This window comes from Marmota flaviventris, chromosome 6, assembly GCF_047511675.1.
Source record: "Marmota flaviventris isolate mMarFla1 chromosome 6, mMarFla1.hap1, whole genome shotgun sequence".
NCBI classification, from domain to species: domain Eukaryota; kingdom Metazoa; phylum Chordata; class Mammalia; order Rodentia; family Sciuridae; genus Marmota; species Marmota flaviventris.
This window is the reverse complement of record NC_092503.1, coordinates 115468649-115496275: the sequence shown is the minus strand read 5'-3', so window position 1 is coordinate 115496275 and position 27627 is coordinate 115468649. Positions and strand designations below refer to the sequence as shown.

General features: G+C 38.6%; 1 protein-coding gene across 1 annotated transcript in view; it reads left to right on the top strand.

Moving 5' to 3' along the window:
* Positions 1–27627, top strand: part of Zfand3 (zinc finger AN1-type containing 3) — a 313535-nt gene that overhangs the window by 270130 nt on the left and 15778 nt on the right. Inside the window, exon 5 of the mRNA XM_027943576.2 lies at positions 10155–10322. Coding sequence (XP_027799377.1) covers positions 10155–10322 — 168 coding nt within the window. The remainder of the gene's footprint in view (positions 1–10154; positions 10323–27627) is intronic.

Sequence of the window (27627 nt, the reverse complement as noted above, 5' to 3'; positions counted from 1 at the left end):
AAAACTGTGAATACATGTTTTGCTTTTTCTGCTTATTAGAAGAAAATTTCAAATGGAGATATCTGGCTTTTTTTATGCTATTGTGTGGTGATGGTGGTGGTAGGGGTATGTACTTTGTTGCATTATCCTGTGAATAATCAGTAAAGAAATTGTAGATGGATTCTTTTTCCATAGTATGAGAATATTGAAATCCAAGATTAAACTCAATATATGTTAGATGGCACAAAGTTAGCACATCCGAAATTAATATCAAGAATAAAACTGATTTTATGTAAATTAAAAACTACAATCTATAGAACTCCTCCTTAGAGTTAGCAGGAGTGAGAAGAAAGTGATATGACAAGTGTCATATAAATTGTATTCTAAAAACAGGGGACAAGTGGAGTTATTCAACCGAGATGTATCCCAGAGAAACTGGTGATCATATTTGCACAAGAAGATTCTTTTTGGAACAGAGAGAAGAGCTTGTTTTCATTCCAATACTTGGTCCGGAATCTGTCCTCTATCCTCATTCCAGAGACAGTTGAGTATTTGTATAGATAGAAAGTAGCAGAAACTTGTCATAATAGTCAGGTAGAATCTTTTAAGTTTAACAATCATTGGAGATGGGATAGCATAATGATTAATAGTGAGGTATCTAGTCCAGGGCCTTAGATTCAAATTCCAACTGTTCTACTTACTAGCTATGTGACCTTGGTTAGTTCTCTTAACCTGTGCCTCAGTTTTCTCATTTGTGGAATGCAGGTACTAATATCTCTATTAACTAAATTAGTTAATATATCTAAAAGTATTTATGAAGTATGGGCACAGAGTAATGCTGTGTGTTAACATTCATTATTGTAATGATTACAGCTTAAGGAATCTCTTTTGTCATATCCACCTGCTTAAAACTGAGTTTGGACAAAATATTACATGTGGTATGATTCCACTTATAGTACTGTATATATGTCCATATATATGATGTTATTGAAATGACAAAATTATAGAAATAGAGGAAAGATCACTGATTGACAGGATTGCCAGGGACCAAGAAAGAAGGAGGGAAGTGGTGGTTATGGCTGTAAAAGGTCAATTTGAAGGAGCCTTCTCATGTTGGAAATGTTGCATATCTTGACACATCTATATCAGTTTCCTGGTTGTGATATATTGTACTAGAGTTTTGTGAAATGTTATCATTGGAAAACTGGGTGAAGGAAGGGTGCATCAGATCATTATTGTTTCTTATAATTACATATGAACCTCAAAATAAATCATTTAATAATAAAAAGAAAATGAGCTGGGAAGACTCCTTGTAGAGAGAATTTGGCAATGAAAACCATGTGTGTGTCTGAATAGACAAACCAATATGGGAGGAAAATTGAGCCAACAATTGATATTTTACAAGCTATCTATGACCCCTAGAGGGGGAAAATTGAACCAGCTGAGGTCAGAGAGGGGAAAGATAATTAGCACCTTTATTTCCATAAAAACCCATCAAACTGGTGTTCTCCAAGAGCCTATGCTCCACAGACTGTGAAATGCTCTATTTACTTGATGATTTTTTTTGGGGGGGGGGGGGATAAAGAGAAGAAGGTGAATGAGTAAATACTTACATACAGATGGTGGGCCTAATAGAAAAAAAATCATGGGGATGACAAATGTGAGCTAAATGTCATCTGTTGACCTATATAATATTATAAGTCTTGGGCTGAGGTTGTAGCTCAGTGGTAGAGCACTTGCCTAGCATGTATGAGGCACTGGGTTCGATTCTCAGCACCACATATAAATAAATAAGGATCCATCAACAACTAAAATAAATAAATAAATAAGTGTGTGTGTGTGTGTGTATTAGGTCTTAAGTTCAGAGGGTACATTTTTTAACCTGTCCCTCTTCTACTCTTCTACTTCTTAATTACCCCTCCTCCCTAGAATTTAGCATTTTCATTTTTTATGTTTATAGCATTCCTTTTGTACATTGACATTGCACATACTGTGCTGTAGGAATATTTGTGTTCTGGATTGGTCTCATTGAGGGGAGAGATCACTGCCTTACTCAGTTTTTTGTTGTTGTTGTTTGGTGTGTGTGTGTGTGTTTCAGGGGATGGAACCCAGGGCCTCAGGTGTGTTAGGCAAGTGTTACCACCGAGCTATATCTTCAACACTGCCTTATTCAGTTTTGACTTGCCACTTCAAAAACTCAGTGCCTAGCACAGAGTAGGCACATGAGAAATAGTTAATGAAATGTTCTATGGCCCTGGATGTAGTGGTCATTAATCTAGAGGCCTGTAAAAATGAAACAGAGCAAATAAACTTGGAATGTTATTGTATTGAATGAGATTTTGATTCTTTTTGCAAATGTGGGCTTTTCTGGTGTGTTTTTTAATCTGATGAAATTTTCCCTTAGATTTGAAACAAGAATTCGAAAGAGTTGAGAAGTTTATCAATGAAAAGATGTCTTTTAGCAACTATTAACAACAGAATACAATCAGCCAGAGGAGAAGGGTTATCAGAAAAAGTCCAGGAGGCCATTGGAAAGAAAATAATTAGAGGAGTTACTTGCATGACCCTTTAAAATCAGTTTAGTTACAGAGAATGCCATCAGACTAAAAGAAAGAACTCATGAGTTAAAATAATAGAAGTTAGCTCATCTCCTAATATTTGCCTAAGTGTATCCACAGATCAAGTCACAGAAAAACCTTTCCTGATGTCCCATATGTGTCAGATATGCAGTGGAGGCAGTTGGAGGAAGAGTATTCTTTCCCTCCCTACCAAGATATTGTAGGAACTGGATTGATTACACAGTACCTGCCCTTCTTCACCTGCCTGTAGTTGTGGCATGTGGGCTTATTGTATACCCACTGAAAGTTTTACAGTTCTGATGTATGATTAAAGATCTCCTTTCTTTAAAGTTGAACAATATTATTAATAAATATATTGAATACGGGATTTGGTACATCCCACAGGATAACTAACCAAGACTATTTAAAAAAAAAAAAAAAAAAAAAGCCCACATTTTTTGAATTGGATGGGTAGGTGGGTGGGTGGGTGGGTGGATGGATGGATGGAGACATACTGTTCCAGACTAAAAGAGGCCTGTAAAGACATAAGAGCCAAGTATAACAATGAAACTTGATAGCATATACCTTTGAAAACAGTGGGATAATTTGAATATGGACTGAATATTAGTTTGATTATTAGATGATGTTGGAGCATTACTCTTAATTTTCTTAAGTGTGATATTTTAGTCTTTTAGGGAAATGATCCTGTTAAATTACATGTGTATGTATTCCAGAATGAAATATTTTGGTGTTTGCAACTATTTTCAGATGGTTCACAAGGGAAAAAATATGTAACTATGGGGGAGAGAATGTAAGGAATGTGGCAAAACATTAATAATTATTGAATGTGGATGGAGTGTACATAGGTGTTTATTATTCTGTATGTTTGAAATTTTTCAAAATAAAAAAAAAAAAGGGCCTTGGCCCAGGCCTGTAATTCCACTGCTTGGGAGGCTGAGGCAGGAGGATCACAAGTTTAAGGTCAGCCTAGGCAACTTAGGGTGGACCCTGTCTCAAAATAAAAAGGGCTGGGGATGTAGCTCAGTGGTAGAACCCATGCATTCAATTCCCAGTACCAAAAACAAAACAAACAAAGTTGATTAAAGATTGAAGGATTGGGAGGATGCTAAGGCTTGCAACAAGGCAAGGACTCCTCTCTGATGCTCCTATTCAGGTTTTCCTACTTGAACCTTTGATGAATTCCTGTATAACAGGAACCAGAAGGGAAGCTGGGCTGTGAGGAAGTGAGAAATCTAATCCCAGCCTTTAAAATATGCCTTTGGGGCACATGGGGTACTTGTGTCCTGAAGGGCATAAATTATTGTGACCCGTGACTTCTGTGTGTTCTGCTGCTCTTCAAGCTGACTTCCACTCAGAAAAGGCTCTGTTAGAAGGAACTTCTGCATTGCTGTCATGAAGATCTAAATCAGATGATACTAGTTACCCCAAAGATTATTTCTGGTGCCTTGAGTTTTTTTGAGCCTACAGAGAAAGGCAGAGAGCCCACAAATTCAGGTGCACTCTCAATAGAACTACTGACTAGGCCTCCATCTTCCCGCCTTGTATTCCCATTAGGGAGAAGAGTCAAAGGTCTGCTTTCAGTCTCCAAGGCAGAGATTATGGGGGAGAATTGAGCGTGCCCTCATCTCTCTAATATGAATGGTGAGAACCATCAAAAATAATTTGGAGGTTGGGGAATGAGGTTGGATGAGAAGAAAAGAATTGTACTGCCCAGCAGGTTGTGAACAACTAACAAATGGTTATGATCTAGGACTTAGCACCCTACATATATTTCAAGTTAGATCCATCTCCATTCAAATGAAGATGGCATTCTATACAAAATTTTAATATTTGACTTCTAAAACCTCATTCTCTATCCATGTAATGCTTTTCTTAACAGACTTGTTATTCCACAATTATTCTAGGGCTATTAGGAAGGTAATTTCCTTGCAATCCCAGTCAAGGAAAGTAGGAAAAATTATTTTAATGGATAATGAGGGATTTTTCTGTCTTTGAAGTCTTTTGTGGCAGACAAAGAGTAAAATTGCCAGGAGAGAATGAATCTAATCCCTGCATACACTCTGAAAGCAAAGCATGAGGAGAAACACAAAGAAAAACTCAGTATACGACAGACTTTTTCGTCTCTTTCACCAGTTTTTCTAGTGAGAGATCGGGTGATGCTTTTTACGGACAGAGGTTGTAGGAGCTTAAGCTCCTTTTAAATGGTCAAAGGGAGAGACTGGATTGATGTGTGAAGGTTCATTAATTATTGCTCTTACTGATGTTTGCACAGGCTGTTGGGATCACAAATGTCAATCTGTCAAGATTCTGTGATAGGTTCTAAAAAAACTGATTGAGTACCTCAAAAGCTGTCATATAGCCTGAGATTAAATAGATTCATCTTTCGTGAAATTAAGAAAAGGTGTGAGTGAAGGAAATAGAAGAAGACTTTCTTCTTTTTGTTGCCTCTTTGCTTCTCTCACTCTCCTGTTTTATATTGAGTATTGACTTGTACAGAGGGCTAGGATCCTCCTTGAGATGTCAGCAGGCTACAGCCATGGTTAGTGGCCCAGGGTGTATGCACGCTGCCAGATGCACAGTGACAGGAGATTAGGAGAGATTGGGATTCAACTTTTGACAGGCTTGACACAATTTATTTGGAAATTTTCAGGAGAGAACATGAGTAATAAAGACAAGAACAGTGACAGTAAGGAACAAATGTGAATTTCTGTCAGAGACAAAACAGAATTTTAAAAGAAGTAGCTGTGTTTGTTGTCTTCAGTCAAGCTTTCCAGTTAAAATGTGTTCCTAAATTGAAAGTCTTAACACTGCTTTCTACAATTGACTAGGAAAGCACAATTAGAAGAATTTCTCTCATCAAAAGTTCATATATTTAAAAAATGATTGTTCTCCTTTCTGTCACCAATTAAGCAGTGATTATCTTAGGATCAAAGAAGCTGATAGGTAAACTATTTTTTCATAAGATTTGCCTACCTAATTTTATCACATGATCTCGATCAACTAGAAGATCTGATATGGTATCTTTGTCATTTCATTAAACATTGGCAAGAAAAAAAGGCAGGGGGTGCGGGGTTGGTGAACACCAAGGGCTATGAGCCTGGCATGGGAATGAGGCAGCTCTGCATGGGTATTCCCAGACTAGATTATGTTCTCAAGAGCAAGCATAGGGGTGGCAGGGGGTGGGGGGGATGCTTTGTTGGCTTTTTATGAAGGACCTTAATTAGAAGTCACTCTTAACTCCGGGGTGGAAACAGTTTCTAGCTTACCACTACAGATCCTCCTTCTGCTAATGAGCATGCTCCTTGCAAGGATTCGCTTCTTCTGACAGTTAAAGCTGTATGTAAGAGTTATTTCTGTTCACCTTTCTCTCCACATTTAACCCTTACTGGCCAAGTTCAAAGTATGCAAGTAGGCTAATTAGGTGTTCTCTGTCATTGTTCAGGAAACTGAAAATGCTTCAAGGTAATAGGAATAATATTTGTGAGCAAAAAGTAGGTAATCAAGGTGTAATTTATTCCGATATGGATAGTAGATGGTTCCTTTAATGTTAACCATATTTAGATCTATTCTGATAGTCTTTCTAATTCATATAAAATTTATAATTGAATAGTTGAATTTTGTAGCTCATTATTATATAATTAGAATTCCTGCCCTGGACATCTGTTTCTTCTATTTAAGCAGCTCATCCCATTGCACAAGGTTTCATTAAGTAATTAGCCAAGGATATGCAAGTTTCTTCTGCAGATAAGATGATGATGATTCTGTAGACTACTATTTATTTCATTGGCTTCTATTAAAACATTAAGTTGATTTGTGATAAAATGTAAAAGAATGGGTTGCTTCACCAAAAAGTTATATATAATGCAGTCACCATCCCAGATGGCTGCATTTTGAGAGTAATAAACAGTTTGAGGAACTTCATTCCCCTCCATCTTGTGTTTAGGGAGCACTAGAGGTCAGAAGGATTTCTTCCTGTCTAATAGACCTGTCAACTGTGAGGGAAGGATAAGTGGGCATATAAGAGTTGAAGATCTCCTAACGTCTGGAAAGAGTTTCCTGATTCTTTAAAAACAAAAACATGTTGTGTTAGACATTTTGTCTGTCTTGGTCTAGAATTGTTGAGGACTGCTTCTCACAGCTCAGACATTGTTTACATGCCTTTGATTGTAGACTTAAACATATGCCAGGAAACTGACTCAGAGGACCAACTAGGGCTCAATAAGGACCAACTAGGGCTCAATAGTGTTCCTTTAGGACAGCCAGTACAGTGCAACCAGAAACTGTAAGCAGCATCAGAAACCTCCCTTAGGACCCATTATTTCAGGAATTTCCCATGTGTATTGCCTACCAGAACAGTAATTCAGTACTCTTTATATTAATATGGGATGGATAAAGGAAAATTTTGGCAAAAAATCATGTGGATGTATTCCTTAGCATTGTTGTTGATAATTTGTTGGATCAGATAAAGTAGGAACTTAAGACTGGACAGGCCTCTTAACTCTTGGGGATTCCATCAAAGCAGAGTGTTCAGTGGTGATTATGATTACATAAATATGAATTCTGTGTCCCAGTCATAGGAATCAAACAGTAATTTTTTTCACATATCCTTATTTAAAAAATCATTAGCTTTGGATAACATTGCCAGCAGTGTAGGGTTTTATTCCTTTTCTTTTTTTAATTCCCCACCCCTGCTTTATTATCACCTGAAATTAAGTCGTCATCTTTTTGGTACAGAGATTTCCTTTAGAAATGGGAATGGGTGCTCTTCAGGTAGACAACACATTTGACAGTTTGGGCTAGACTCTTGGAAAGAATTTGGAATGTGAACTTTGCATTTCTGAACACACACTCATTTCTATCAGAAGGATGAATGAGAGTCTCAAGGTCTGAGTAGTCCTCTTATGTTATAGGCATGCTGGCATCATGCTACAGCCCTCCAGATTTTAATAATATTATAATGAAAAGTTTTCAACGGCCTTTTCCTTATGTGTACCCTCACCCAGGTTGGAGGATAATTTCTTACAAGGATGCTTCAAATTTAGGTCTGTCTTAGAATTCACCTTTTTGTTGTTTGGAGGGTTTTTTACTCTAGAATTTTTCATCTTGTTACCTCCTCCCCCAAATAAGTATATCTAAATAAGGCTATTAATACAAATAGTGCCATTTCTGGCTTGTGAAGAAGTACCCCCACGAGAACAATGTGGCACATACAAGGTGAATTCCTTTTGTCTGGCTGCTTTGTAATGATTTACATTTAGATTGTTGTTTGTTGCTCTTCTAGAAGCATGGGAGGGGCCTGGCATGTCTGACTGCCTCAGTCACCACACTGACTGGGTCTGGACAGCTTCGCTCAGCAGAGCTGGGAAATAGGCTGAACTTGCTTTCAATTGTTTTCATCAAATGCCTTATTTAGTTGGTTTGTATTGGGGGAAAATGTCATGTAGGGCTGGAAGAATTAAATGAGATGAAAAATGAAGTTTGCAGTTGCTTAGAATGGTGCAGGGCCTTTGTATGCAAGTCACCAGGTGGTAGAGCTGGGGCTGTGAGCACACTGTACCCTATTTCTGTCAGAGCCAGCAGATGATCTTGGATGAAGTGCAACATCCTTCTCACACAGAAGGAGGCTGGGGAAAGGCATACTGATGGCCTTCACTGAAATACATCCAACATACTGCAACTCCTCACTTGAACCACTTTAAATAGAAGATCAGAACTGCCTAGGAGAAGATTCAGTCATTCAAGAAATGCTTGTTGAGTTGTAGGCATGGAGGGCACACAGCAAAGTAGGTGAAATTTCTTGTTTTTTTCCAAGAGTTTCCATTCTCCTAGGAGATCATGTTAAAGGATAAGTGCTGTGGGGGAACATAAGTCAGGAAAAGGGAGGAGATTAAGTGCTAGGGAAGGGGAACAGGATAATCAAGATGGGATGATCCAGGAGGAAATCTTTATTGAAAATGTGACTTTGAAGCAAAGGCTTAAAGGAGATGAGATCCTCTATACACCTGAGTGAAGCATGTTCTCCACAGAGGGAACAAAAGGTGTAAAGATCCAGAGATAGGTAATAGTCAGAAGAGGAATGTAGATGTAACAAAGGGAAAAAGCAGCAAGAGATGAAGTGAGAGAGATGGACAGGTAAATCATGCGGGGCCTTTTGAGAATCATGGCAAGTATTTGTTGGACTTGGACTCTGAGGAGGGGAGCTATTAGAGGGTTTTGAGCAGGGAAGTGTTGTGATTCTAAACTAAGATCACTTGGCTGCTATGTGGGAAGTAGACTTTGGGAGCTTAAAGGGATGAGCAGGGAGATCAGTTAAGACACTGTTGTTTTAGGCTGGACAAGATAGTGATGACTTAGACCATGGTAGGGTGATGGAGAGGTAAGAAGTAGTGGGATATGGATTGTTTTGAAGAAAACCATTTAGGAGAATCCCTTCCAAACCACTTTGGATCCTTGGCAAGAGGTGCATCCTCAGTATGCACCAGCAACTATTGTAGGAGTACAGAGCCCCAAGTGCTGCCCCCCACCCCCTTTTGAAATCAAGAGTTATTTACAGCTTGCCTGTGACATGAACTTTATTGTATTTTAGTTACTTTTTTGAGATTGCATAAGATACAAATTGTCATACACTATACCTCTCTCACCTTTCATTTTGGCACAGGCCCTAAGGTTATGGTGCCAAGTGCTGCCTTCTGTAACCACCCACAGTGGAAGCCATGGGATAGCTTGTTTGTGAATAGGTACTTTTTTACTCTGATTATTAATTGGACTTATTTTTGGTATTAGAGCCAAATTCTTACGTGTTTAGGAATAGAAATGTGAAGAAACTTTACTAGAAAAGATTAAATCTCCCATTAAACACTGACTTTCAGTATGGAATTATGCTAAGTATAGGGATATAAAGATACATTAGAACCCAAGACACACTGCACACCCTGTAATACCAGCTACTCGGAAGGCTGAGGCGAAGGACTGCAGATTAAACGCCAGCCTCCACAGTTTAGCGAGGCTTTTCTCTAAATAAAATATAAAATAAGGCTGGGGATGTGGCTCAGTGGTTAAGTGTCCCTGGGTTCAATCCCAGTACCAAATAAATAAATTAATTAAATTTTTTAAAAAATGGTTGGGTGGGGGATGTAACTCAATAATAGAATGCTTTTGGGTCCAATTCCCAGTACTACCACCACCAAATAAATACAAGAAGAGGTAAACCACTTATACAAGTAATAACCATGTGGGCTGCAATTGAAGAGGGTATAAAGAGAGGATCCCATTTCTAGCTAGAATAGTCTTATCATGAAAGCTTAGCTATTTTAAACAATAGCAGCAATGTAGAACTGATTTTTGTTGAGCCACCCCTACCACCCTCTTCAACTCAAGCCTGGTTTGTTAGAAGTCAGCCCCAAAGGTACAGGCTTGTCTTGGTTTGTACAGTATAAACCAGGCAAGTAAAATTGGCTCTCTTGTTCACACAGGTCCAGTTCCTTCCTGGACAGGGGTAGAAGTCTGATCTAAAGAGTGCTTGGCAGTACAGTTATCAGTTGTGCTTGCCAGGACAAGCACTAATCCTGATCCCCAAATATGTGTTGTTTTGGTCAGATTCACAGTCTGAGAATGAGGCTTCACCAGTGAAACGGCCACGACTACTGGACAGTACTGAACGGTCTGAGGAAACCAGCCGATCTAAACAGAAGAGCCGACGCCGGTGCTTCCAGTGCCAAACCAAACTGGAGCTGGTACAGCAAGAATTGGGATCGTGTCGCTGTGGTAAGATCTCCCCCAGTAGCATGATAGAGACCAATTACCCTAAGAGGCTGAAGTACCTCTCTGCAAGCTGTAGGGGTAGAGCTTGAGAAATCAGTGCAGGGTTCTGGCTTCTAAATGTCCTTCATTTCATCTCATGCATACAAAGAAGACAAAAGCATCTCCAACTATTCTTAGACATATTGAGTTACATTTTCACTGCTCAGTGCTTTCAACTTCTCCTCACCACTTAACACTGGTTCCTTCCCATTCGTGACTTTAGAAATTAACCTAACGAGCAGAAGTCTGGGATTTGTACCATAAAATTTGAATGAGTGTGTTACTATTTTTGATAAATGGAGAAATCTCTTTCCATATCCCTTTTTAAAATGTTTTTATTAGTACATTATAGTTACCCATAATATTGGGGCTCATTTTGACATAATCATACATGCAAGGAATATAATTTGCTCCACTTCAGTCCCGAGTACTTCCTCTTTCCCTCCAATATTCCTTTTATATCAAGATTTGATTATAAAAAAAATTTTTTTTTTGAACCTTAGTTCATTCAGCAAATTAACACCTTGAAGTAGCCCGAAAGTAAACTTTGCTTTTTAATTCTCCAGTGTAATACCATCTCTTAGGATTGCTGTACAGGGATGCATTTTTTGAAACTTTGTATTTACTCACAGTGGAACAAAACTTAGACCAATTTTTCATCTTCTCTTAATCACATACATCATGTGACATGAAGTTAAAATTGTGTAGCTGAATTATTCTAGGCTAGCTTATCCCTGTTTTTATTTCCTGATCTTAAAAGTATAGTATTATCATATATATATATATATATATATATATATATATATATATGTATGTATATATATATATATATATATATGTATGTATGTGTGTGTGTGTATATATATATATAGTATTGGTATTGGCCTATGGAACAGAGCTATCATCAGGCAGACTTCCAGCCTTGTTGTAGCTTCTGAGAATATATTTCATCCCAAGAAGTTAACTTTGGAATTCCCCCCTTCACCTCTGGAATAGCCATAGATAGCCTACAAGTATTATTGCTGGTAGTGAGGACTAGGTCGTAGTTCACTCAGCAATTATAACGTGGTGTCACCTGGAAGTTTTTCTATCTTCTGAAGATAGTCTTTTCTATTCCTATTTCTCAATTATCTGCCCTTTTGGAAATGCACGGGCAGGAGGTGTATTAGCTTCTCATGAAAATTGTTTGTACATCTACTCTGTTTGTTACATACTCTGTTAAGTATATATTCAGTTGCAGGAGCAGGGAACAATTATGAAAGATCCAGAGAAGTTTTTTTTTTTAAAGGATATTCAGTGTGTAATTAAAAGTTTATTAAATAGTATAAAAAAGAGGGTTAAGATGGGGGTGGAGCTGAGATTGTAGCTTAGCGGTAGAACGCTTGCCTAGCACATGTGGTGGGGGCCCTTGAGTTTGCTCCTCACCACCACATAAAAATAAATGAATGGAATAAAGGTATTGTGTCCAGCTACAGCTAAAAAATACATATTAAAAAAAAAAAAAAAGATAGGTGGTGGGGGCAGAGCCTGTTGCAGAGTTTCTAGGCTTCATTGTGTTTATGCATTTGGTATGGTCCAGGTGAGATCAGAATCTTATTCATGGCTATGTGTGGGTCAGCTCTTCCAGGTAATGTTAAATTCATAGATCAGGGATACTGTGATTAACCAAAGAAGCTTTGGGGTCTGATGGCTAATCAACTTTGTCCCATGCTGAACAGTCTGTCTAATTCTTTAAGGTTTGCAGATTCTTGTTTCTGTGTTCATGTGAACCATTGGAAAGTTTCTGCAATTCACTATTAGCAATATGGTGAAGCCTACCTGGCCATTTTGCCTGTTGCCTTTATAACATAGGCCTTTGGTTGTTCTTCAGTTAGAATTGTGGATTTCTCCTGAACCTTATGTTCTCTCCTTCCTCCTCCACCAACTGCTCTTTCTTCCCTCTTTTTTTGGTGGGGGGTGGGATGGGTAGGCAGTGCTGGAGATTAAACCCAGAGCCTTGCACATGCTAGGAAGCACTCTGCTACTCACTGGTCTACATCCCTAACCCTTTTTTAAAATTTTTTATTTTGAGACAGGGTCTTTCTAAGTTGCCCTGGCTGGTTTTGAATTTGTAGTCCTCCAGCCTCAACCTCCTAAGTAACAGGGATTATAGAAATGCTCTTGTTTCCTTCTTGAAAGTAACTGAATTTGCCATAGCAGATCAAGCAATTAGTCACTCAGACACATTGTCTTGTCTTCTGTGTGCTAATGTTTCCTCTTGTCAGGCAGCTGGTAGAATTGGTAGAATTCACAATTTAGTGATGAGATTCAGAGATAGATTCAAGTCTCCCAGTTTCCCCTTCAGTTTTGATAAAACTACCTAATTTCCTAAGGTCTTATTAATACCTAGCTGAAGAAAATCCAGAAACAGCTGTTAGGTTGGCTTCACTGGGGGCAAGAAACACCTATCTGTTATGCTTTTCACCCTTCTGGGCAGGAGATTGAGTCTCTAGTGCCTACTGGGTTTGCCCTGGGCTTCCATTCTTTTTTGTTGTTGTTGTTGTTATCTAACTTTATAGTCCCTTATCTTTGCACAATTCTGAGATCCTCCTTTTGGGGTAGATTTGACTTTTTTGTTGAGGTAATAAAACCAGAGCTTTCTACAGTCCCTTTAGATAGACCCTTTCTAGAGGAAGCTGAAAGTTGAGTTTGGTCTACCAAGAACCATATACTGTGTACCCAGAAAAATGACTGAGTCAGCTGCCGTATGTTAAATGATGAAGGACAAAGATGGGAACATACACAACTGTCTTTGACAAATAGCTTTTGTGTTCCTCTTGTCTGCCTGCTTGGATCTCTCTAGGAAAAGGTGAGTTGTTTGGTTATTTCCTTGGGGATGCATGGAGTGTTGGAGAGATGTTTAACTGCCCTGAAAGGTTTTGGAGGGGGGGGAAACACAGTAATTTACTACTGAAATTGAAGACTCAGAAAGGTAGTTTGAACTCAAACAGAACACTTCTTCACTGCAGAAAATCTTTTTTTTTATATATATTCGCAATCTTTTCTTCCATTCCCTTTCCACTCTGTACAGGTTATTAACTGCTGACAAGAAATTCACATCTCATAAATAATGCTTAAGAGCCATTGCTATATAAATTGAATGTGTTATGAATTGTGATGGGCCTTTTTGTAGCATTCCATGCCTAGAGCAGGAAGAACAGAGGATGTCATTTTCATTAATTTCTAATGAGGTGCCAATTAAAGGCAGGGAAGATGCTCCAAAGGGAAGAGTGGCCAAGCTCCCCTGAATCCTCCGCCCCAGGGCTGTCATCCAAACACTGCCAGTGAAACCTTCTCTAAAAATTCCATTAAATTACAGTCTCATCGAGAGCACACACAGACACATTCAGCTTGCCTTTGATCTTCAAAAGAGCAATTTGTAAGGCGAGTTCTGAGCCTTCTCACATAGGGAACGGCTATAGGTGATAGGAATTTTTAATTGCCAAGGCACTCCATGGGCTTTCAGTAAGAAGGTGAATTCTGAAGATGAATTCTCCTCTGCTTCGCTGTGACTAGATAACCTTTAAATCAACAACACCAAAGTAACACCCTTTTCCTGTGAAATCTTTCAGGGTGCCAATTAGAAAAGGCATGTGGTGAGGCTGGGATGATAGTCTGCATCCTAGAGCATCTTCATTGGTTTAACTTCTCAAGATAGAAAACAGTTGCATCAAATGGATTTACTTGTTTCATTTTCTACTCAGTAGGCAAACTGATCAGCTCATTCTTGTTGCAAGAGTCTTGTCTCCTGAAATGCCACATACAGGATGTTATTCTGAAACCTGGCCATCTTTATCAGATCTGGGCCACATCACAGCCACGTGAATGCTGTCTTCTCTAAGCAGATCTTGTGTGATACACAGCATGGCTTTTAATCTCTGTGCATTGCTTCTCAGAAGCACACTGTTAATTTTTAAATACCAGTCTAAGAGCTTGCATAAGTTTTTACATATTTTCAACTGGTAGTGACTTAACAAACTGTAAGTGGATATGTTTTCCTTTGAGGCATAGTGCTTTTACTAACCTCATGAGTAATCTGACTTTATTGTTTGCAAAGTAAGTTTTTTTAACTGATTTTTTATGACAGTGGAATGCATTATAATTCATATTACACATATAGAGCACATTTTTCATATCTCTGGTTGTATATGAAGTACATTCACACCAATTTGTGTCTTCATACATGTACTTCAGATAATGATGTTCATCACATTCCACCATCATGCTCCCTCTCCCTATCCCACTATGAATCAGCCTCCTTATATCAGAGAAAACATTCGGCATTTGTTTTTTGGGGATTGCTTAAATTCACTTAGCGTTATCTTCTCCAGCGCCATCCATTTACCTGCAAATGCCATGAATTTATTCTCTTTTATTGCTGAATAATATTCCATTGTGTATATATGCTACGTTTTTTTAATCCATTCACCTACTGAAGGGCATCTGGGTTGGTTCCACACTTTAGCTATTGTGAATTGTGCTGCTATAAATATTGATGAGGCTGTGTCCCTATAGTATGCTGTTTTTAAGTCCTTTGGGTATAGACTGAGGAGAGGGATAGCTGGGTCAAATGGTGGTTCTATTCCCAGTTTTCCAAGCAATCTCCATACTGCTTTCCATATTGACTGCACCAATTTGTAGTCCCACCAGCAATGTATGAGTGTGCCTTTTCCCCCACATCCTCACCAATACTTAATGTTGTTTGTCATCATAATAGCTGCCATTCTGACAGGAATGAGATGAAATCTTATAGTAGTTTTGATTTGCATTTCTCTAATTGCTAGAGGCGATGAACATTTTTTCATATATTTGTTGATTGATTGTATATCCTCTTCGGAGAAGTGTCTGTTCAGTTCCTTGGCCCATTTATTGATTGGGTTATTTGGGATTTTTTTTGGTGTTTAGCTTTTTTTTTTTTTTTGGAAGTTGTTGATAGACAGTTATTCATCCATTCATTTTTACATGGTGCTGAGAATTGAACCCAGTGCCTCACACATGCCAGGCAAGTGTGCTTCCACTGAGCCCCAGCCCCAGACTAGGTGTTTAGCTTTTTGAGTTCTTTATATACCCTGGAGATTAATGCTCTATCTGATGTGTGAGGGGTAAAAATTTGCTCCCATAATGTAGGCTCTCTATTCACTTCACAGATTGTTTCTTTTTTTTTTTTTTAAACAATTTTTTTTTTTTTTTTTAGTTTTAGGCGAACATAATATCTTTATTTTGTTTCTATGTGGTGCTGAGAAACGAACCCAGTGCCCCATGCATGCTAGGCAAGCGCGCTACCACTTGAGCCACATCCCCAGCCCCCAGATTGTTTCTTTTGCTGAGAAGAAACTTTTTAGTTTGAATCCATCTCATTTATTCATTCTTAATCTTCAAAGTAAGTTTTCTATTCACTTTAGAAACCCAGTGATTCTTATAGCTGGGGCCTCTAACCTAGTGTATTGTCTTCAAATGCTTCAGTGGTCATTTCTGGCCTGTGGTTCACTGTTAAACCAATTCAGAAAGCATTTATTGCAATGACTATGCATAAAACATTTTTCTAAGTTTTATAGGAAATACAGGAGCTAAAAATACAGAATCTAGGAGCTCACAGTCTAGGTTAAACTTGATGGGCATCCAAGCCAGGGAACCTGCCTGGGTCCTCGCTGGCTGGATTTAACTGCCTGCCCACGTAAGAAATGATGTCCAAAGGAAAAATTAATTTTATACAGTTTGATCAAACTGGAGTGAAGCAGCTAGATTGTTTCTCTACCAGCTCTACAGAAGCGCGTACAGTTTGTAAAACACAAAAGCCAGGAGATGTACACATACCTAGATTTAGCTAGGCTGTGCTAGCTATAGAACGTTTCAGTGTCAAAGTCAGGAGTTAGTTCTTTCAGGTTTCATTCTCAGCATGAGGAAGTTCTAGAGCTCTCTGCTTCACCTAGAGGATGTGTTAGAACATACATTGCTGGGCCTCACTCTCAGAGGTACTGATTCAGTAGAGCAAGTTCAAAGTTATGCTCATAATGCTGGTCTGAGGATCATACTTTGAAAACTATGGTTTTAGGCAGTTCTCACTTCTTGAAAGTTTTTTTTTTTTTTTTCCCTTCTATTTTTAAGTAAATGAGCCCTACTCTGTTAAGTCAAAAAAGGTCCTCAGGCATTGTTTTCAACTTTTTATTTGGAAATAAATCTTTTCCCCATGTACCATTTGAGAGTTAGTTGCAAACATCATGGCCCTTTATCTCTATAAACTTCAGTAAATGTTTCCTAAGAATAGGGATATTATTTTATAAAACCACAGCAGCATAGTTATTAACTTTAGTAAATTGATAACTGATATAATACTTTTTCCAAATCTTTCATCTGTATTCCAGTTTTATCGGTGGATCTAACAGTGTCCTTTATAAAACATTTTCCTCCCTTCAGTTTTAGGATCCAGGCCATGATCAGTGTTATATTTAATTGTCACATGTTTTTGGACTCTTAATCTAGAACATTTTCATGGCCATTCTATGTTTAATGATACTGGCATTTTAAAAGAACATAGCCCTCTATCCCTCTCACATATACCTTTCCACACTGTTTGTTTTTTTTTAATAGAGCATTCCTCATATTTTGGGGTTTGTTGTATGTTTCTTCATTACTAGATTCAGGTTACATATTCTCAGCCAACCACAGAACTATATAAGTGATATGTGTTCTTCTGAGGGCCTTACATTGGGAGACACAGATGTCCATCAGCTCCTCATTGTTGATGTTAACTCTGATTCAGCCACCCAGTCAAGGTATTATCCTATTTTTCTACTGGTTTTCCCCTTGTGCCTAATAAGCAGTCTGTGGGAAACATGGTATGGATATGTAAATGCTCTCCTATCAGCAAAAATTTCCTCTGATTCAGCATCTGTTGATGATTCTTGCTTAAACCAATCTTACTATGATATTTTGCAGAATGATGATTTGCTTACTGTTGTATTCCTTCTACAGTTATCATATTCTTACGAAAGTAAAGTTGTTTCCCTTCCCTCATTTATTTTTTACTGGTATCACCTCTTACCTTTTTCAGTACTAAATTATTTTGGTGTTCTCATTACCCAGATTTAGCCAAGTTGAAGTTCCATCAAGCTAGTTCCTGTGTTCTTGTGACATACTCCTCTTTTGGTGGGGGGGCATGTGGGGAGCAATTTCTACCTCTCTTGCATAAGAAGTATATTACGGGTACCTCTTGTATTTACTTTTTTTCAATCTTGGAATTAACCACTTCTCCAAGGATCCCTAAGATGATTTTAATATGCTCTCAAGTAGAGATTTGCTGTGCCTGAGAGGAAGGCACACACACATACATAAAATAACTGGCATTCAGGGCAACCTATCTATCATAAGACTTTTACTAAGGTACAAGCCATATATTATAGGAATATGAGAAGGGAGGACTGGGGATGTGGCTCAGCAGTAGAATGCTCACCTAGCATGTGAGAGGCACTGGGTTCAATCAATAGTAAGACATAAAAATAAATAAATAATGGTATTGTGTCCATCAACAGAATTCAAAAAAAAGAATATGGGGAGGGACAGATTAATTCCAACTGGAAGACCCTAAACAGGCTTCTACAGTTGTGGCTTTAAAAGAAGAATGGTGTGACTTCAATGTAGTAAAAAGCAAATGCTTGGGCAAAACTGGTGACCAGAAATGACCTATGTGCAGCCACATGGGGCCTTGGCATCAAGTGAGGAGGGACTACTAGAAAAGGAGGAAAAGGTTCTAGGTTCCAGGCTGAGGAATGTGGATGTTGGTTTACAGTGAGAAGCCATTAGTGGTTTGGATATGGTCAACTTTTTTTTTTTTTTTTTTTTAAACTAAGCACACAGGAAAGTCAACGAGGCTATTGAATAGTTATTGGGATTAATACAAGCTGACTGTAGTGAAAAGGTATATTATATGTCACAGCTGTCACTGCCACTATAGGGGCCTGCACACTGAATGAACAAATAGTGATGTCCTAAGATCCAGAGTGGGGCAAGGAACTGTAGTGATTAGTAAGTATGTAGGGATATGAAACTACCAAGTTCATCCATTTCACAAGGCTCAAAAATCAGCCCATGTTTCTGTACTTTTATTTTATTTTATTTATTTATTTAAGTTTCTTTTTTTTTTTTTTTTTTAAATTTCTCTCCTCCTGACTTTCTTGCATTGTCTTTCACTCTTCCTCTTTTTTTTTTTTTTTTTTTGAGAGAGAGAATTTTTTTTTAATGACACAACATCTTTGTTTGTATGTGGTGTTGAGGATCGAACCCGGGCCGCACGCATGCCAGGCGAGCGCGCTACCGCTTGAGCCACATCCCCAGCCCTGTACTTTTATTTTAATTCCTTTCCAAGTGTGAACCTGTCAGGAATGTTTGGCATTCTATCTTATGTCTCTAAAATAAAGTGAGGTCCTGTGTTCTTAGGAAAAATCCTTATGCTGTATAGAGTTCTATCCTGAATCATTAGAAAACTTTGCCACACAGGGAAATACCTAAGATCCTTTATCATGACCCAAACTGGTTTGGCTGCTGGGTGTTGTCACAGTTGCCATGGAGTGTAAAGTCTCTGGTTTGCCTTGGGTTGTACGGAGATAATGTGGTTATAAGACCCAGCCCTTTAGGAGCTCCTGCATCTTTCTTGTTTATTCATTTTTTTTTTTAAATGGAGATACAATACTTGCACATCTTTATGGGGTACAGTATGATAATTTGATATGTGGATACCATGTGTAATGATCAAATGAGGTTAATAAGCACTTTCATCTTAAACATTAATCTTTTTTATGTTCTGGGAACTTTTATACTCTTCTGCTTAACTCAAAATATGTCACAGATTGTTGTAATTGGTAATGACCCTACTGTGCTATAGAAAACCCAAACGCATTCCTCTTCTCTGTATTTCGATACCCTGTATCTAACTTCATTCAGTACCTACTCTCTGGCTCTTCCTAGTCTGTAGTGACCATTATCCCACTGTATTCTATGAGATTGACTTGTTAGTTTTCACAAATGAGTGAGAACTTATGGCATTTCTGTGTTGCAGACAATTTATGTATTTATTTATTTTACTTGTTTAAATACTTTTATTAGTGCATTATAGTTATACATAATAGTTGGGTTAATTTTTACATAATCATATTTGCATGAAATTTACTTTATTTCATTCCCCAGTGGGTGACCCCTCAGTTTCCCTTCCCTCCTCTCTCCCCTCATTCCTCTTTCTCTGCTGATCTTCCTTCTACTTATTGATTGGTTTATTTACTTATTTACTTATTTTAATTGGTGCTTTATAGATATAAAGATAGAATTCACTGTCATATATTTATACATGCACATAACATTATTTTGTTCATACCACATTTCCTCCACTTTCCTGTCTTTCCTGTCTCCCCTTCAATCTCCTTCTTATTCTCCATGATTTCCCCTCTGTCTTTATGATATCTGACACCACCTGCCTTTTTAAAAAAATATTCTTTTTAGTTATAGTTGGATACAATACCTCTACTCTACTTGTTCATTTTTATGTGGTACTTAGGATTGAACCCAGCACCTCGCGCGTGCTAGGCGAGCGCTCTACTGTTGAGCCACACCCCCAGCCCCCTCCACCTGCCTTTTTATCCTCTTACTTTGCTCTAGCTTCTGCATATGAGAAAAAATATATTTTTTTAATATTTATTTTTTAGTTTTCGGCGGACACAACATCTTTGTTTGTATGTGGTGCTGAGGGATCGAACCCGGGCCGCACGCATGCCAGGCGAGCGCGCTACTGCTTGAGCCACATCCCCAGCCCCAAGAAAAAATATTGACGCTTATTTCACTTAGCATGATGTTCTCCAGTTCCATCTATTTACCAGTAAATGTGATAATTTCATTTTTTATGGCTAAATGAAACTTTGTGTATGTATTGTGTATGTATACCACATTTTCTTAATATGTTCATCTATTTAATGGTCACCTGGACTGGATCCATAACTTGGTTATTGTGAATTGGGCTGCTGTAAACATTGATTTGGCTGTATCACTGTAGTATGATAATTTTAGTTCTTTTATGTAAGTATCAAGGAGTGGGATAACTGGATCATATGGTGGTTTCATTTCTAGTTTTTTGAGGAATTTCCAGACTGCTTTGCTGGGTGGTTGTACTAATTTGCAGTCTCACCAATAATGTATGAGTATACCTTTTCCCCCACATCCTCACCAGAATTTAATATTATTTGTATTGTTGATTATTAACAACACTCTGACTGGAATGAGATGAAATTTTGGTGTAACAAAAACAGCATGGTATTGGCATCAAAATAGACATCAATACCAGTAGAATAGAAAACACAGGGACAAAGCCACTTAGTTAGAATTCTCTAATAAAGTTGCTAGAAAATATATGTTGGAGAAAAGTTGGCCTTTTTTAACAAATGGTGCTTGAAAACTGGATTTCCTATGTAGAAGAATAAAACTAGATCCCTGTCTATTGCCCTACACAAAAGTCAAAGAAATTTTACAACTGCTAGAATACATAGGGTCAATACTATATCAGATAGGTACAGCCACCAACTTTCTGAACTAGACACCTAAAGTTCAAGAAATAAAATCAAGAATCAATAAATGGGATGCTGTCAAATTAAAAAGCTTCTGTACAGCAAAGGAAACAAGAGTGTGAAGAGAGAGCCTACAGAATGGGAGAAAATCTTTGCCAGCTGTTCTCTGACAAGGATGAATAATCAGAATATATAAAGAAAAAAATCTTAACACCAAACAAACAAAAAACAACCCAATCAATAAAGGGGGGAGGGGGGGCGCTAAACAGACGTTGCTCAAAAAAAGAAACACAAATGACCAACAAGTATATGAAAAAATGTTCAACATCCTTAACAGCTCCGTTTTTTATGCTGAGCATGCTGATGAAAGGCTCAAATTTCTCCCATACTTCTTAGATAGCAGCTAGGTTTGTATGCTTCCTGAGGTGCAAGAAAAAGCAAACCAAATAAAAACAACAGCAACAAGAAATCCTGTGATAGGAGTTGTTGAATGTGAGAGACCCCAGGGTAATTGGAAATCTTGAGGCAAATTCTGAGAAAATTTCTCCCTTTACTATTTTTTTCCTTTTATTCTCACTGTATTTTTATCTAAACATGAGTATGATGCTTATTTTCCCCATTTAATCTTTAATGTGTAAGTGTCCTAGACTAAAACCAAATAGATTAGTTCCTCTGCTGCCTGTCTATAATTTCAAGTTGAGGTGTTAGAGCAAAACAAACCTTTTACTGAACATGAACTCCCATGTACTTAGCCCATTAGAGCAGTCTTAGAAATCCAGCCTACTGTATGTCATTGACAGGGCTTTGACAGGTCTGTAAAGACATGACAGAAACATGGAGAGTCCCCTCACCCCCAAGCAAAGGAGCATCAAAGGCGAAGCTCCTAAAATACAGAATGTGCAGAACTCTCTGCTGCAGCCTATGTTATAGACCACCCCTCTTCTACTGTCCCATGAAGTGAAATAGTTTCCATCTCAATTTCAGAATTGCACCTGCTTTTGCAGTTCAGTTTGACCAATGACAGCCACACTATATTTTATCAAATATTTGAATAGGTTACCTTGCTTACAGTATTTTTATGGGGAAAAATGGATTATTGTGAAGTGAAATAAAATATGCTTTTAAATTTGTTTCAGTGGTAAATAGTTTTGGTTGTTTCTTTGCCCAGCAAGGTTGTCTTTCGCCATTAAAGATGATTTAGTGGTAGGTTTTTCACAGTTGTACCCTTCTATAACACCTTACCAGATTTTAATAGCTATAGTTGAAGGAAATATTCTAAGAAAAACTTGAGAATGTTCAAATATGTTCTTCACAAATGGATGATTTAGCCTGTGGTAAGCTACCATGTGGTCTTTATAAAGTCGACAGAACTATTTTAAAGAGTTTTACTATTCCGTCAGTGCATTTCTGTTTACAGTTGAAGCATTTTCTTCATAGTCCTGTGTCTCATGTCTGTTTAGCTAAAGTGGGGAACGCCTACAACTTGAGAGTGCTTTCTTCGCTTCAAATCAGCATCCTAACAGAAACCCAAGATGCTGTCCTGGCTGTTCTGACAGCTTTCATCTGGAGATGATGAAAGCAAACCATAATGAGAAAAGTTTTGTTTGAATTAAATGCAAAATCACAAAAGTATGTGGGTAGGTAGAATCACATAATAGCAGACTTAGAAGGAGCCTTAGCAATCATTTAATTCAACTCCTTATTGTTTCTGCTGGGGATTGAACCCAGGGCCTTGAACATGCTAGGTAAGCACTCTGCCACTGAGCTATCCCAGCCTTTTTTTTTTTTTTTTTTAAATAAATGAAGAAACTGGGACTAGAAAGGTGGTCATTCCTTCAGATCACAGCCATATACTAAGAAGTTGTATTCCAGAAGCTTTGACCTAAAATTCACAGCTTGCTCTGAGGAGTTTCTAGCTGATGTGTGCCTGGTATGGCAGTGCCTACTCCTCCTTCCAGTGTAAGTGCAGCCCCGCTAACTGCACTTTCCTAATACATTTTCTGCCCCATCATCTCTACAGAAATCTGCATATCTTTTCTAAAGTTACCCATATTTTTTTGTTGTTGTTGGTCTTTTCACATTAAAATACCTGACTTCCCAATCTCCTCTTAGTCATTAGTTCAGCCTTCAAAATTTTGCTTTGGTTCTCTCTGGAACCTTTGCAACAAAACATCACCAAGTAGGACCAGTTATGGTAATAATGCCTGTGCGCGCGCACACGTACACAAAGTAGTATTTGTCAAAATAATGGGATTTTCAAATTTTTTTTTTTTTTTTCAAATTAATCACAAGTTGCTCTTGAAGTTTTGACCTAAGAGATGTCTTTTCTGGGGCCTATAATATATAGTTAAAACTAATTTGTGTTTAGAATATTAAGCATGATTATCAGTCTTCCTAATAGATTCTTACTGTGAATCCCCTCGTAAAATGTGCTTCTGAAAGTGTGGCCCTTAAATCAGCATTTCAAAGTCCCTGGGTAGAGGGAATGCTTCTTTAGGTAATTCAAATGTACTCCAAAGTTTAATATACTGTCATTTTATCATAGAACACACAAAGGTAATTTAAAACCAGAGAGAATTATTGCAAATTGCAAATGAGTAGGATTCACACCAGTGAGGTTTTAGTTTCTAGTTCAGTCCTAATTGTTTTAGTCATTTTCTGTTGCTATAACAAAGTACCTGAGACTGGGTGATTTAGAATAATCAAAGTTTATTTGGCCTGTGGTTCTGGAGACTGCGGAGAACATGGTGCCAACATCTGCTTAAGGCCTTCTGCTGCATCATAACATTGCAGGGTTAAAGCAAGACAGGGCAAGTGAGCTAGCTTGAGTCTCCTTATAAAGCCACTAATGTCATCATGAAGGACTACTCTCGTGGCCTCATCAGATCCTAATTACCTCCCAATGGCCTCACCTCCAAATACCATTAACACATGAATTTGGAAATTGAGTGTCTAATACATGAGTTTTTGAGAGACTGGTTAACTCCATTCTATTTCAGTTAAAGAGTTACACCTTTTGAGTGTTGGTTTAACACATGCCTCTTCCCCCTTGATGATCTTTCCCCTGAAAGACTCCAAAATTCTCAGGGGCCAAAACCTTGTGGTGTTTTATAACTTCCAGTCCCTGTTGGAATATGTGGCCCCTGATGAATAACTAGTTAATGTTAACTAGTAATATACAAGAAAAAAATTTAAAAGGATTAGGTGTTGCGGTGGTGAGCTGCTGATTATCATTAGGAGAAGGCCCCTCTGGAGTAGTGTGTGAAGGTAGGCCTACTTGCACAGGGAAATGGGAGAATGTCTGGTCCACTTTGCCTGTACATTGACGCTTGAGGTACAAGTGTACAAGAGTTTCCTCATGGAATATTTGTCTAAGGAAATAAGATCTAGATAGAGGACATTAACATTTTTTATTTTTACATACTTTTCTCTGACTTGGATTTTTATTGGTAGAAAGAAAAAAATTAAAACATACTATCAGGATAGCATTGCTTGCATGATTTAATTAATTATTTGATAATGCCTGTGGTTTAAATTAAATATTCAACTTTGGAGAAAGGTGTATTTGCATAAATAAAACCTGTGCTTCATCTCAGACATTAACAGAGGTTCTTTAGAGATCACAAAGGCTACATGGTCACAGATCTGCTATGTGTGACTACAGTGTTCTTGCACTATAGCTTGACAAACCTACTCATCTTTGATGTAGAATGAAACTACTAATAGAACTTAGAAGTCTTCCCTCTGGTGCCAGGCCAGCCCCCTAAACTGAAGTTGCAAATACCATATCAGCAGTGCACTGGAGGGTAACCCAGCCACTGGGTATACCTCCAGACAGAGGGAGAATGGCATCTCCTATTGCAGGCAGTGGAAACTAACTGGTTCTGCTCCACTAAACTAAAACTAGCCTCCTGTAACACAGTGCTTCTCCTCAGTCTGTCCTTCAGAGCAACCAGCACATATCCTCCTCCTCTTCTGCAAGCTGCCTTTCACATACCTGAGCAGAACAGGCTTTCCAAATCCCTAATTCCTCCAGTAGCAAGTCCATCCCCTGGGACCAGAGAACTGTTTCATAACATTAAGGACAGAGTTGCATATGGGAATGCCAGATTTGGCTCAGTGTTTGTCTCCATGTTTTCTTCATTGGGGGTCCTTACAAAATCTGGGTAGCTTTGTGAAGAAAACCCTTCTTCATCTGGTCTTTTCCTGAAACTGCTCAAAAGACTTCTCTTTTGTGGAATTCATGCTTGGCTTCTGTTGGTCTATTTCTCAGAACATATTAAAACTGTCTACACATGAATCCTTCCTCCTGGATCATGAGCATTGCGAGGTAGGGACTGTGCAGTATTTTTCTCTAGTTCTCAGCTCTAGCTGCAATACTTGCTGTACAGTGATGCTTAGTCAACCTGTGAGTAGATTGGGCAAACCCATACTATCGCAGTTATGATCCTCTGGTGAAGGAAAAAAGAATTGTTTCTTTGGGCATTTTCTTGTGTATTGGGTGCCTGCATTTGTGTTATATCATTTGACCCTTAAAAAACATTGCTGAACAAATGGTACCTCCATTTTCACAGAGAGGAAAACTCAAACTTTGAAGTAACTCAGAAATACTAAGGAAATACCTGAGTTTTGAGCCCAGGTATGTTGATCTCCCAAAATCCCACTGCCTTTTCAAAATGTCCCAGAGCTGACCCATTGGGTGCCCTAAACAATGAGGAGATGACTACAGCCTTGGCTGCCCATGTATATCAGCCATGTAGAATTTAGCCCATTCCTTAACCTCTTTCCCAATTCAGGGATGCTTTTTATTGAACATTAAATAGTAAAAATGTGTGTGACCTACTGTGTAGGGATCACTCAAGGTGGTGTTTGTTATCCATTCTTCCTTGTGCACTGTTTTTTGTTTTGTTTTGTTTTTACAATTGATTTTTTTAACAGAAACAGTTTTTTAACTTACTTTATTTATTTGTTTGTTTATTTATTTATTTTAATGTGGTGCTGAGGATTGAGCCCAGTGCCTCACACATGCTAGGCAAGCACTGTACCAACTGAGCCACCACCCCAGCCCCTCATGCACTGTTATTTGTTGTTGTTTGCTTTTGTAGCAGTACTGGGGATTGAGCCCAGGGGCATTCTACCACTAAGCTGAGTCCCCAGCTCCCTCCCCCTTTTGAAAAAAAGTATTTTGAGATAGGATCTTGTTAAGTTTCTGAGGTTGGCCTCAGACTTGTGATCCTCTTGCCTCAGCCTTCCAGTTCACTGGAACTACAGGTATATGCCACCTGTCACCTCCTGTAGATGAGATACTCCTGGAGGACAGGGTCCACGTACCTGGGTAATATGAGACACAATAGCATTTAATTCTTATTGACCTTATACATTCTGTTTTCTCCAGAGGACTAATTCATGTCCTCATTGTTCATGAAAACTTACCTCCTCCAGGATACCTTATGCAGTTGACCTCTCCTTGGTGCCCCCGATTTATTACACATTGCTGAATTGTATTGATTTTATTTGCAGTTGATTTCTTGCTTTGCTTCTTGTGACCTTCAGCTTGTTTTCCTCTCTGTGTGTCTCCAGCTATCTTTAAAATCAGGAACTAGTGACACACACACCTATCTCCCCCCACCCCCGGCTCCCCCTCTCCCCCTTTCCCTCTCTCTCCTCTTTTCCTCCACCCAGCCCCTAGAATAGAGCTCTCTAAACAGTGCACAGATGACCAATAAATACTTTTGACTCCTTGAGCCTGATAGCTTCTTTCTCTTGCCGGACTGACAGCCCTACACTGGAGCCTGAATCCTTTATTTATTAGATGAGATTTCTATAGCACCTTCCCTTTGAGAAGATCAATATCAATGAAGTTTGTTTCTGCTTCTGAATAAGATCACATGACAGCCTTTACCCCTCAACTGCTGGGGCCTGCAGATACAGACTCCACGAAGCCTTGCTACCTCAAATCTTGCTATCTGGCTGCCAGCAAGGAGGCTAAATAAGATTCTATGACAAGAACAACAGAAACTCTGTGGTGTTGGTCTGTACTATAGTCAGTATAACAGAAAAGGTGTTTGCAGTGAAGATCACTATCTTTTAGAAAGCAAATGTGGAGAAGGCCCACTAGCCAGCACCCATTCAGTGTTCCCAGGTTGTGGCTCACCCACGGTGCATGGTGTCATGGGGCACTAGAACTGTTTAGTCTCTGAGATTCAAAGCCATTCTGCTAGGAAGCTAGGTCCCTGTGACAGGACCCACGAGAGAGAGGCATAGCAAGCAGTCTGTTCCCAGAGATTCAAAAGCAGCAAATCCTGGATAGTCTGAGAAGTAACACTATCCTAGCTAGAAGGAAAAGAGCTACCAGAATTCATATCTGAATAGCTGAGACTAATTGTGACACATATGAACAAAGTTCATGGACAGAAAACTGAAAAGAGTGAATGTTTTAGCCCTGTATTTCATTGAAGAAGTGCCTAAAATAATTGGGTCAGCTGACTTTTCTAGGAATTGCTCACCTTTCTACCACCTATTTGTTTGTACAGATATTATTCCCATCGCTATTCAGGGTTAGACAGAGCTCTGTAGGGAATGAACACATCTCCCAGGGGCTTCGGACAGAGGTGCACCTATAACAGCTGCTTGGTATGTGTAATGAGCAGCATCCCTGCCCTGACCTGTCCTCACACCTGTAGTCC